This window comes from Falco naumanni, chromosome 7, assembly GCF_017639655.2.
Source record: "Falco naumanni isolate bFalNau1 chromosome 7, bFalNau1.pat, whole genome shotgun sequence".
Taxonomy (NCBI): Eukaryota; Metazoa; Chordata; class Aves; order Falconiformes; family Falconidae; genus Falco; species Falco naumanni.
In genome coordinates this window covers 32,034,849-32,047,188 of record NC_054060.1, presented here as the reverse complement: position 1 = coordinate 32,047,188, position 12,340 = coordinate 32,034,849, and the positions used below count along the sequence as shown (strand labels likewise).

At 36.7% G+C, this 12,340-nt stretch overlaps 1 protein-coding gene across 9 annotated transcripts in view; it reads left to right on the top strand.

Annotated features, from left to right (window-relative positions):
• Positions 1 to 12,340, top strand: part of PPM1A (protein phosphatase, Mg2+/Mn2+ dependent 1A) — a 35,218-nt gene that overhangs the window by 12,421 nt on the left and 10,457 nt on the right. For 8 of the 9 annotated variants that reach the window (XM_040599729.1, XM_040599728.1, XM_040599727.1 and 5 more), the window contains exons 2-4: positions 2,324 to 3,175; positions 4,925 to 5,042; positions 10,041 to 10,149. In XM_040599729.1, coding sequence (XP_040455663.1) covers positions 2,342 to 3,175; positions 4,925 to 5,042; positions 10,041 to 10,149 — 1,061 coding nt within the window. In that variant the 5' untranslated portion in view covers positions 2,324 to 2,341. The remainder of the gene's footprint in view (positions 1 to 2,323; positions 3,176 to 4,924; positions 5,043 to 10,040; positions 10,150 to 12,340) is intronic. The other variant, XM_040599730.1, reaches the window with a different exon arrangement.

Here is a 12,340-nt window from a genome sequence, read left to right as displayed (position 1 = left end):
AGAGGGACCTGATTTTAAATGGAGGGCGGATTTGTTAACTTCTGAAGTGTGGTAGGATTTCTGTATGAGTTGCTAGAACTGCACACGACCTGTCTGTAGGTATTTTTAATTGTGGTTTAAGTGACAAATTACTGAGAGGGACAGCTTACAATACACAACTGTGAATACTGAATACCTAATAATGCAAGAGATTAGAAGGAGAACTGCCTTTCTTAGCCCAAATTTGACAGAGATTTTGATCAGTTTAACTGTATCTTGTTCTTAATGCTTTTGTTTTGTTTTAAACACAGTAATAATGTAAAATACTTCCAGGGCAGTTTCTGCTTTTTGAGCTTTTAAATTAAGGTGAAATAGTTGAGTATCTACATTGTATTTTATGATCTCTTCAATAATAAGAGTTAGGTGTTAAACTGTGCTGCTATTATGGAATGAATAAAAAGTCTATTATTCTGCAAAATAATTTCCCATTTGATTTATGGCAGCGTTCTGTAATTATTTTGATCACTCTGACTTCACTAGAGTTGCATGTGAAGATAAAAAAGTCTAAGTTGTATTTTTTCCTAGCAACTGCAGTAATGTGAACCTCATGCATGTGCTTAGGATACAAGACCAGTGTACTATATTTTGTTGGCTAGTTACAGTTTGTGTGGGCATCAATATTTTGTGTTCACTTGAGAAGAGACAGAACTTAAAAGCAAGGTTTGGGGTGAGAGGAAGCAGTTGTTAACAAAGCATGTGAGCCAAAGAGCCATTTGAATCACTGTTGTGGTGAGACAGATGAAAACATTCCTTGACTGTTCCTTGTAACGCAGATATTTTATAAATGCCTGGACGAGACAATGTGAAAAGCTTTGTTGGATATATAGTGTCACTTATAGCTGGAGCTGTATTGCAGTAAAAGTATGTTATCAAAAAGTGTTTATCACTTGGAAAAGTGATCAAATATATTCCATGTATGAGTTAAAACCTTCTAAAACCCCTAGCGTACTTTTCTGCTAGTGCAGCTGCTTAGTTGGGGCCCCAGGTAAAATCTGTTTCAGAAATTCTTCTTGCAGTTAGTTTTTTGTCCACTGTTTTCAAATAGAAAAGCTTGTAGTCTTGTTCCATTACCTTGTATTGTATAACAGTGATTTGCACACTTTGATGCGTCCCAGGGCAGAATTTGCAAGTATGTAAAATATGTGACCTATTTTGTATGATTTTTTTAATAATGAATGCGCAAATAAACTGATGTGCATTAGAAGGGTGGGTTGGGTGGTTAGGGTGTGAAAGTCATGAAGATAAACCAGTCAGTTTATGCTGTCTGCAAATATAATTCTTATTCTCTTAAGCATGAATATTTGCTGCATCACATCCCAATGATGGGAGGTGGAGGAGGACAGGGTGTGCAGTATATTGGTCTGGCTTGAATAAGGAAGCGTGAATTTACGATATGTGTGATTTTATTTCCAAACAGATTTCCTTAAACTTGTCAGGGGCAGTTGTCTTTCAGTGAAGCATGAATACATTAAGGTTTTAAGTAAATCTGCAGCACAGACATCAAAGAAGCTTGCTGCGTTATTTAACTGAAAATCTAAGGATGAACTTTCACAAGATGGCTGAGCCAAACTAATGGCTCGCTGCTGCCTAAAGGGACAACTGCTCTGGTCCTTCTGAGTCCTGCTCCTGGTTATCTGGTGTTGCCTCTGCCTTTAATGCAGGCTCTGGCATCACTTGGATCATTCAGATCACTTTATCTGTTGGTGTTTTTTTTTTAAAAAAAATAAAAACCCACAAACCAAACAAAAACCCACAAACCTCCTGCCCCAAAATAAAACCTAATCAGTTTGGGTTTTTTCCGCATTGCCATCGGAAAAGCAGAGCATGAGCAGGACTTTGTGGCCAGCAGGTAGGGGTGTAGGGAATGCCACTGTCCTAGAAACATTGAACTCTTTCATTGGTTCAGTAATTGCAGGGAGCATAGCTATCCAGATGTGTGCCAGTTAACAAATCCTCTTTCAAACCAATCTCATACATACTTATACTAGAGGCTTTTGTCAAAACCATGAATGACAGTGGAATATAAGTTTTTCAAGTAAAGCAGCTGAAAATAACTGCAAAAAAATGAAAAGTGCAGTTCAGCTAGTAGCAGTGTCCTTGTTCAAATTAGATGAATGCAATGCAAATTTGACTTGAGAGAGAGACAGAAAAGTCAGCTTTGTATCTGTGTATTTTTTGTCATCTGAATGTTATTTGGGCTGTTACTTCATAATTTTCAATAGGATTTTAAACAAGAAATGTTTAAGAAATGTCTTATTAATCTTTTTTTTTTGTTTTCTTTTAGAACTGAGGGAAAGTCATCATGGGAGCATTTTTAGACAAGCCAAAGATGGAGAAGCATAATGCCCAGGGGCAAGGGAATGGGCTTCGTTACGGTCTGAGTAGTATGCAGGGCTGGCGAGTTGAAATGGAGGATGCACATACAGCTGTGATTGGTTTGCCAAATGGACTCGATGGATGGTCATTTTTTGCTGTATATGATGGGCACGCTGGATCACAGGTTGCCAAGTACTGCTGTGAGCATTTATTAGATCACATAACGAGCAACCAGGATTTTAAAGGACCAGATGGGCCACCATCTGTGGAAAGTGTAAAGAGCGGCATCAGAACAGGTTTTCTGCAAATTGATGAACACATGAGAGTCATCTCTGAGAAGAAACATGGTGCAGACAGAAGTGGGTCAACAGCTGTGGGTGTCATGATTTCTCCCCAACATACATACTTCATCAACTGTGGAGACTCGAGAGGTTTACTTTGTAGAAACAGGAAGGTTCACTTCTTCACACAGGATCACAAACCAAGTAATCCACTGGAGAAAGAGCGTATACAGAATGCAGGTGGCTCTGTAATGATTCAGCGTGTAAATGGCTCTCTTGCTGTCTCAAGGGCACTTGGGGACTTTGATTACAAATGTGTCCATGGGAAAGGTCCTACAGAACAGCTGGTCTCACCTGAGCCTGAAGTTTATGAAATTGAGAGATCGGAAGAAGATGATCAATTCATCATACTGGCTTGCGATGGTATCTGGGATGTTATGGGAAATGAAGAGCTGTGTGACTTTGTAAGATCCAGACTTGAAGTCACTGATGACCTTGAGAAAGTTTGCAATGAGATAGTTGACACCTGCTTGTACAAGGTAGCCAGACTTGAGAGAAGCAGTTTACTGTGTTTTCACTATTAGAAGCTTATGAACAAGTTAAGAAAAAGTTTCAGTTCCAGTCTATAAGTATCCAATGGTTTATTTTAGCGCTACTTTGACAGTAATCACCATGATTCCCATGAAAATGGTTGTAAGAGGGGGAATGAACACCCGACAGAAATCATACAGCTTTTTGGGTGCTTTTGGGTAATGAAGAGTTTAGAACAGTGTACAGATGCATTGTGATTGCTGGGAGACTAGAAGCTGATGGAAATCTATGGGCAAGCAAAGTACAGTTACTGCCCTTTTCTGTTTCACAACATACTTTACAAAAGCTTAACTCCTAAGACTTAATCAGGCTACAGAATATTCTTTCCTTTCCTAATCTTCCTCTCCTTTCTTGGGCATATAGTAGTAATGTTACTGTCATAATTACACCAAAATAAATGCAGAATGAATGAACCTTGCCTTCATATTTTGCAGTTTAAAATGTCTTTTTGACTATATGAAGATCTGACTTCCTAGGTTCATTTTTATTCTGGTTTAATTACTGTATTTCTTATTCAGTGTTGTGCAATACAGGCCTGAAACTAGCTCAAGTAGAAGATGGGACTGGTTTATCTAACAAATCTGTGTAATTTTTTCTACAGTAACTTTTACTTTGTATTAATAAGTTGCAGGATGATGCAGTTAAAGAAGAGATTTGAAGTATTGAGTTTTGTAGCTTGAACTTAATTTTCCAAAGGCAAGCTATCAGTCATAATGTAAAAAAAGCCAACATTTTTGATGCTAAAGAGATGAGACAGCATCTCCGCTCTTGCCACATGGCTAACAAGGTCATTGTTTCCCTTTTGGAGAAATGTAACTGCTTTTCAGCATTTTGGCAGATTGATAATACATATATTTTTATTTACAATTTTGGGCTGTTAATCCTGAGAACAAATACCTGGAAAGGAGCAATGGCTTGTGGGTGCTGTAAGGTTTGCAGTACCGAACTGTCAGCACCTCCTCATATGCCCATATACTCCTGTTTTAAACAAACCAGTGTTTTTGATCTTGCTGACTTCAGTTCATTTAATTGGTGTTAATAGCAGAATGTGTTTATATTTTAACATTATTCAAATATTAGGGTTCTGTTTAGTTGGAGTTTTAAATGTTTCCATTTCAAAGAATGCTTTTGTAAAGGGCTGGGCCCTTTCCAGCTGATCTTTTAACAGATTCTGTCACTTGTAACTTTCCTTGTTTTAAAAGAAGAGGGTGGGGGGGAAGCTAATAGCTGTGATTTTAGGTTGAAGCACTGTCTGAATTCAGCACCTCTCTACTTAGTGCTTTTAAGCAGTAATGCTTTTGTTTACCCATCTAATATTCAGCTGTTTTCCCAAAATGATTGGATAGTACTTAAAACAAGATGGAATACAACTTTGTAATTACACATCACTCATCAGTGATGTCAGTTTTTAAAGACAATGGACTGTCTGTAATTGACTCATGTAGTCTTCAGACCATAAAAGAGGAAAGAACAAAGAGTGACTTCAAAGTTGTACTAAATGAATGGGCAGACTCTTGGAATTCTGTAAGGGGGTAGGGGGAAATTAGGATTAATATTATCTTTAGCCGTCAGTAGTAAAAGCTGTCTTCTAGGACCATATGATTTGTGATTATTTTTTTGTGTGTGCGTGTGTAAAATGCTTTGTGTATCCAGCCTGGTGTGTATACGTTCTCAAATAATTTTTTCTTTTCCACCAGGGAAGTCGAGACAACATGAGTGTGATATTGATCTGTTTTCCGAATGCACCAAAGGTATCACCAGAGGCGGTGAAAAGAGAGGCAGAGTTGGACAAGTACCTGGAAAGCAGAGTAGAAGGTGGATCATTTAAAAAAAAATAAGTAACTTTGTTTCTAAACAGACCCCCTGGCCCCCTTCCCCTTCCAACAACTAAACTCTTTAACACATACAGGCTTTTTGATAACCTTCAAATGCCGTTGGCCATCTAGTGTATGTCTGAAAAAGGCACTCATAGTCCTGTTTAATGTGCTGAAAAAGTTCTGTTATTAATGTGCAGCAGCCTGTAGCCCTCAAAGTTACTCAGGATGGCAGAGAAATAATTCATTTGTGCTCAGTGTTCTTCATGAGTCTGTTGACAGCACTGACTTCTGACCAGTAAATTCTGGTTCCTGTTACATGGCATTAGATGGAATAATCAGAATATCTTGCGAAGTGTCTGTGAAGATGGTAATTTGAGTGCCATTTTTCCATGTAGTTACGTACAAATTAGCCATAATATGTTATTATCCAGTTATGGTAGAATTACAGCTTGATTACTGTCATCTGCTAACATATTTACTTATTTGAAAGTATGTCAGAAATTTGTCAAAGCTAATCTTTAAGCATTCATGATGAAAAAGACCTGGGAGCTCATCTTACTGTAATAACTTCAAAATTTTGCTTTAAATTTTTGTTTTGGGAGTTCTTAAACTTTAAACTGAAACTGCAAGTCTTAGGCATTTTGGGTCACCTAACTAAAAATGGTATTTCAAATCAGTTTGTTTTAAAAGATTTCTCATTAAAACTGGATTTATAGTGCCTTTCAGTATTTAAAAATGACCACAGCTTGGGGTTTGTTTCTGAAACATAAGACATGCTGTATGCATTATTTGCATAGGTTGAATCTATTTTTGTAGTGGACTCTTCTAGACCTATATGTTACAAGTCTAATTACGTTTGTGTAGTCCAAGAGTCCTCAATAGCACACAGGGCACAATACACAGAGTTCTTCACAACTATGGTATCAGTAATTAGGAAGTTAGAGGAATATATCGTGCACTTCCCCCCCCCCCCCCCCTTAACTTGCTTGAAGATAAGCCAGTGCTGCTTCAGAAATTCCACAGAGAACTTGCCTACATGGGAATTCTGGGTTCAGACAAATTAATGTGCAATTTTGAAGCACTTACTACGTGTGTAGGTAGGTGCTCCTTCAGAAAGTATCACCATATTCAGCAGCCTCATTTGCAAGGTCTTGACCAACTACATCTGTTCTGCCCCTGAACAAATGTCCAGACAGACACTTGCCTAATAGAAGTTGGTGCATAATCCAACACTTGCCTAAAAGAAGTTGGTGCACAGTAAGGAATAGCGTGAATCTTTTTGACAGCGTAGCAGGAATATCCAAGTGCATGGTAACACTGCATGAGTAAGTGTCAGATGGCTTTCTCCATTTCAAAGCAGTGAGCAGTTCTGCACCAGGCATTTGAAGAGCTTACTATGTTGCCCACTCACAGAATTGGTGAGGAACAAGTATGCTGTCAGTTCACATACGGATTTACAGCACGCTAACTCTCCTAATCTGGGCTGGTATTACCTTCGTATCTTAGATATTTTGTCTAAGTTTAGACAAACTCATGATCTGGAATATGAAAATACGTTCGAGTTAAAGCTGCATCTTCAGCTGGCCTCATTGTATGCCAGGGATATTATGATGAGGAAAGCTGACATTTTTCTACAGGCAATTCAGTTTGTAAATGAGGAACCTAAACACTGGAACTGCATCTGACTGTGGTACATACAATGAATTTGGCTGTCAGTACTTTACATTTATACAAATAGAAAATTTCAGTAATGAGTCAAGTGTGGTACTTGCATAGAGGCAGGATTCTGTATGTAGTTATAAAGCACTTTAATACTAATTTAATGGGATGATGTCTGAACAACTTGAGCAAATACATTGTAATTCCTCTCAAGGGTCTTTGCTTTTTTTTAGTTGTCCTCAATCTTTTGTTTATTGTTGCACAAAGATATTATTTAAATTAATTAATACGTAGCAAACACTATTCAACCCAGCAGTGGTTTGTATCAGCTATGTGCACATTTGGCCTTTTAGGTCTTACTCCTGAGGAGAGTTGAGCAGCTGAACTAAGGCAGAGCTTCAAGAACAGGAGTTGAATAACTTTATGTTTAACTTGATAATTCTCATGCAGTTAAATTGTTTCCTGGTGTAAGTGGATAATGCGGTATTGGCTAGTAAGATAGGACTGCTACAGTGTTTGAAACTTTAAACACTACAATGAATAATCTTGCCGTTATCCTAGGATACTTTTAAGGATGACAGTGCTTACCTTTAAAAGCCTCATCTTCAGCTGAAGGAACTAGAAAATGTAAAGAGTATCATTTCAGAATGATCTTACTAACCTGTAATATCAATTTAAAATTAAAATGCATTAAAATGGGAACTTGGTAAAAATGCGTATTATGTGTTATATGCACTGCAGTACTCAGTGTAGTCCAGCAAGTAATGAGATTTGGTGCTTACTATTGTGCATTTTTTTCTGGTTGTATTTTTATTCCCTCAGCCCAAACTATATCTTTATACTGTTAGGGAGCAGTATGAGTTTTAAGACTGAATAGGGCTTAGTACTGATGATCTTGAAAAAGCACAGTGGATTAAGATTTAAAAAACATGGGAAGATTTTTGCTTTCCATGCCACCTAGAACTCTCCTCTTACTAACTTTGATGTGTTTGTGGTCTGGATTTGTAGCTACAATGAATGAAAGCTAAAGTGTGGCATCTTTGTGCCATTACTTGCAATAAGTATCAGTCATTCCAAAATGTGTTGCTATTATTTGCACTAATATGTGTTATTGGTATGTTGACTCTAAAAAGAAACTTGTCGAAGATTTTTTCTGTTCTCAGTTTTTGATATAAAAACATTCCGTAATAGATAATCCTTGCAATATTTATACTGATATAGAGATAAATAATTTTAAGCTAGCTGTTAAATGTTCTTTCCCGTATTTTCAAAAAAATCAAAGCTCTGGCTTTTTCTTAACCTTTGTGTGGAATTCCCATTCAGAAGATAAGAAAGCATATATGTTTTGAATCCTTTATTTTAGGGTTGTAAGTACATTTTTCCAGTATTTGATGCCATGGAAATGTATAGAAGGTTTTAAAAGTAAATTAAAGGATGGGGAGAGGGTTGTAAGATGTATTGAAAGAAGGTAATTCCAATAAATTAAACACAGCTAGCAGACCGACTCCATTTGTTGTGTCTTCAGTGTTCATTCAGTCTGTATCTATAGTTTTATCAGAATATAAATGTATTCATTTAGTGGAGACTGTATGTTAAATGTACTGCAGTTACAGGTTGTGAAACTGTGTAGTATAGGTAAAGTATAAATTCCTTATTTTTGTACAGCAGAACTTTAGCATTAGCACAATGTAGAATATACTAGATGTTCAAAATTGCACAATAAAAGAACTTGGCAAACCAAATCTGAGATCTTCGCTTCTTATTCAGATATAAGTGTAGATTATTTACTAAATACTAGATGATAAAATGAATTTTGGCTCTAGATTTTGAGGAAATGGCAAGTTTTTGAGGTGTCTGTGGTGTGTGGTGTTGTGTATTTAAAATGTAAGTTTTTAAGTAAACAGTTTAAAGCTTTGTGTTGTAGCATTTAACACTGGTTGAGGGCTAGGCAGTCTTTCCACTGTACCTTGCAAATAATTTACACAGCCTGACTGCAGAATAGAGCTGATGCTTTTTCTAAACACTCACAGCCCTGAAGAACTATTACATGCACAAAAAGTAATTCACAATTGCTGGTTTTAATTTTTTAACTAAAAAGGACTGGATACATGTGGGTTTTAAAAGCTTTTAATGTGCCTTATTTCACTAATGAAATTATAAAATAGAAACTGGTGTGCTCTTTTGTAATTATCATTTAGGGCAAAAACAGAATGCTGGAGTATTTTTTGAAAGTGGTACTGATGAATTCCAACTACTCTTCCAGCTGTGTAAATGCTTATTAAATGAAGAGTAGTGTGCAAGTACATAGGTGCATGTATAGATATATATGCATATATGTACACATTATGGTGTGTATGCTGCAGAATTCACTTCAAGATCAACAGCGCCAAGTCTTAATAATTTGTATCTCTTACAGTTTCCAAGAGCTCATGTTTACAGAGAAACGGATTAGATGCATTTTAAACAATGTGCTTGTTCCTTAAATTTCATAAAATCCCTGTTTAAAGAATGACTCTTCAGGGGTGGTATAGTCTGAAATCTCCTCGGTTCAAATAAAATTGTGTGCTTATGGCCTGGGGGACACACACAACAACAACAAAATTAAAAAAAATAATCCCAGGCCTAAGAATAAAGTTAAAGAATGGATTTCTTAGCAAACGTGGCTGTGGCTACAATACAGATTCTCTTCACCCAGAAGTTGGAGTGGATCAGCTTTAAATAACTGCCCAATATTCACATATCCCCTGAGTGAGTTGAGGATGGAAAGTTTCTTGAATGTGTTGTCCCTGGCTTTTAATTTGTATTTCATAGTTCTTAAAATTTACATGTTGCTGTAACGCAGTGGGGTGAAAGTTTTGGCTAATACGCATACGGCCATGGGAGTTTTTTCATACGTCTAACATTTGTTTCTTAAAAACATATTATGTGTTCTATGATGGCAATAATATTTTATCCTCTGTTGCAATGATAAAGCTGATGCTAATCTCTGCCTCATGCCCAGGGCATTTTGTTGGGAGGATGTTACATCTTCTATTATAGCTAATGTATAGCAGGAAAGCCATTAAAGAATTTTTTCCCCCCACTTTTATTAGGTAGCTCTGTATTTCAAAACCCAATGTGCATGTTAACAGCAGTATATCTTTGTCAAATCTGTTACAGGTTCTTTTTGTTATGGAACCAAACTTAACAATTACCACGTTGAATATGGTCTGTTATCTTTTATATACATATATATATATTAACAGAAGTTAAGCTGACTTTTTATAAAACTGAGTGTTTCAATCTTTTAAAGTTAAATTTGGACTGCACTTACAAAAAAAGTACTTCTGATTCCCAGAGATCATAAAGAAGCAGGGTGAAGGAGTCCCAGACTTAGTCCACGTGATGCGTACGTTAGCAACTGAGAGCATCCCAAACCTCCCACCGGGGGGGGAGTTGGCAAGCAAGTGAGTTCACATCAGTGTAAATGTGGTTTTTGATTTAAATCAAAACTTTACTGTAAGGCCACTCTTAAAAGTGGGGGGAGGGAAAAAGGGTACAGGACAAAAGGTGATCTGTTCTCCAATTTTTATTACTCGGTTGTTCTGAATGAAAAGGACAAGCATAAGAACAGAGTTAACTGAATCACTACTAAAATAAAACATCAAACAGTAGTTTTGGGAAGGACTGAGAGTTTTTTTAAGGGTGGCCTGAGTGTCTGTGTTTTGTAATTAACTGGGTTTTCTGGGTGGGAGGTTTACATTTGAAGATGCAAAAATAATGCACTGACTTTAGTTACTAGTTACTTGGATAATGTAGTTCTACACTTTAACAAGTGGTATTTACATGATGTTTTGCTTGGCAGTTTTCTTGTCTGTAGCTAAAGCAGCATTGTAATTGCTTGAAAGTTTGCTTTTGTATCTCTGCTTCTGACAAATCTGAAAACTAGATAGTCTATCAAAAAAGAAAAGTGGGAAGTTAAACTTATAGCTTTATATAGGCTGGCTTTGTCCTTGAAGAGTTCAGTGTTGATGCTCTGTGGCTTCTCAAATTGATGTTCAGTCTTTAAGGAAGCAAGGCGCTTAGTTCCTTTGCATGCCAAACCAAGTGCTTTTTGGTTAAATAGTTTGTTCATGAACCTGTGCTGTGTTAAAATGGATTGGGCACATATGGTACAGACTATATTTTTAACCTTTCAAAGCATGATTTTTGTACTGTTACACCAAAACATCAAGACTCTAGGTATGTAACTGAAATCTACTTTGGCTAGCAGTAGCATTGTGATCCTGAGGAAGAGCTGAAGTGACTGACTTCTGTGGAATTTTGTGTCTTAGTCACGCTAGTTTGAATAGGGATTGATAGAAGTATGGATTTAATTGGATCTTAGTGTAACTCAGAGCACTACTGCCAGTTTGGAAGGAAAATAATGCTTTTCAAGAATCCTGCCTTTATTTAGAATCAAAGATACCCATTTCTTGAAAGATAAGGGAAGCTTTCCAGTTCGTATGTGCAACGTACTTTGTGTGTAATTGCTTGTTTTTATTGCTTTAGATTCAACCTCTCCTACTGTGCCCTATAATCACTCCCTAGGTTCACTATGGTGTTTATGCTGCTGCATAGTAGTTCCTGACTTTTCAGTGTTACAGGATGATTATAAAACCTATCATCTACTTTTTTTTTTCTTCTAATGCACTCCTTTGAGATTCCTCTGCATGCATTCATGAGCAGTTAAAAGGTTGTTCTTTGAAGTCTTGTTTTGTATGGCACTTGTAGTCTGCTACTTCATCATACTTGATTCTGCAGAAGGGGATCTGGAAGAATGTTGCTTTTAAAGGCCAATCTATCATTCGTGCCTTTTACTCCCCTCTTTCCTTCCTGCTCCCCCTCCAAAGCTGTTTCCTTATATGTTGGGTAAGGCAAAGGCTGCTGCTTCCTTCAGCCTCACATGGCGCTTTTTTTTTTGAATATCAGTTTTCAAGAAAAATTTCACCCTGTGTTTAAAAAAAAAAAAAAACGAAAATATTGCTCATTTACATGTTGCTTGCAATTTTTCTATTAATATTTTATCAGTATATTGTCTCTCAATATTAGAAAAGGTGAGAATCCCAGAGATGAAAGTTAATTACAAGCTGTCTTAAATATGCTAAGCAGATTTTTTTTTTAAGGAGGAAACTGTCAAGATGCTTGAATCGATTTTTTTCATATTTTTTCCAGAAAAAATAATTTCCAATCTGAAGATACAATATGTATAACTGCTATTTGCAGATTAAATTTCTTGGAGAAAAGTTGCAGGAGAGTATTGGACATATTATTGTAAGAGTATTGCTTCAGAAATAATTTTTCCAGGTTTACACATGCAAAGTACATTTCAGAATGTAACACAAACAAAATTGTACTTCAGAATGCAATTTTTGTGCATCTAGAAAATAAAAACCCCACTGTTCCCCTATGAAAGTGCCATAATACATGAAGTACTACTGCAGTGTTCATCAGACACAAATGACCAGGGCATTCAACATCCATCAAGTTTTCTGACATTCTTTTTCAGTCGGAAGATGTAGCACCAAGCAGCACCACAGCTTCAACTGAAAGTCAGATTGTGTTCTGCTGAACTCTGGGTGGTGCTCAGCCTTGTTTTTCTTGAACCTAAAGTTTTTA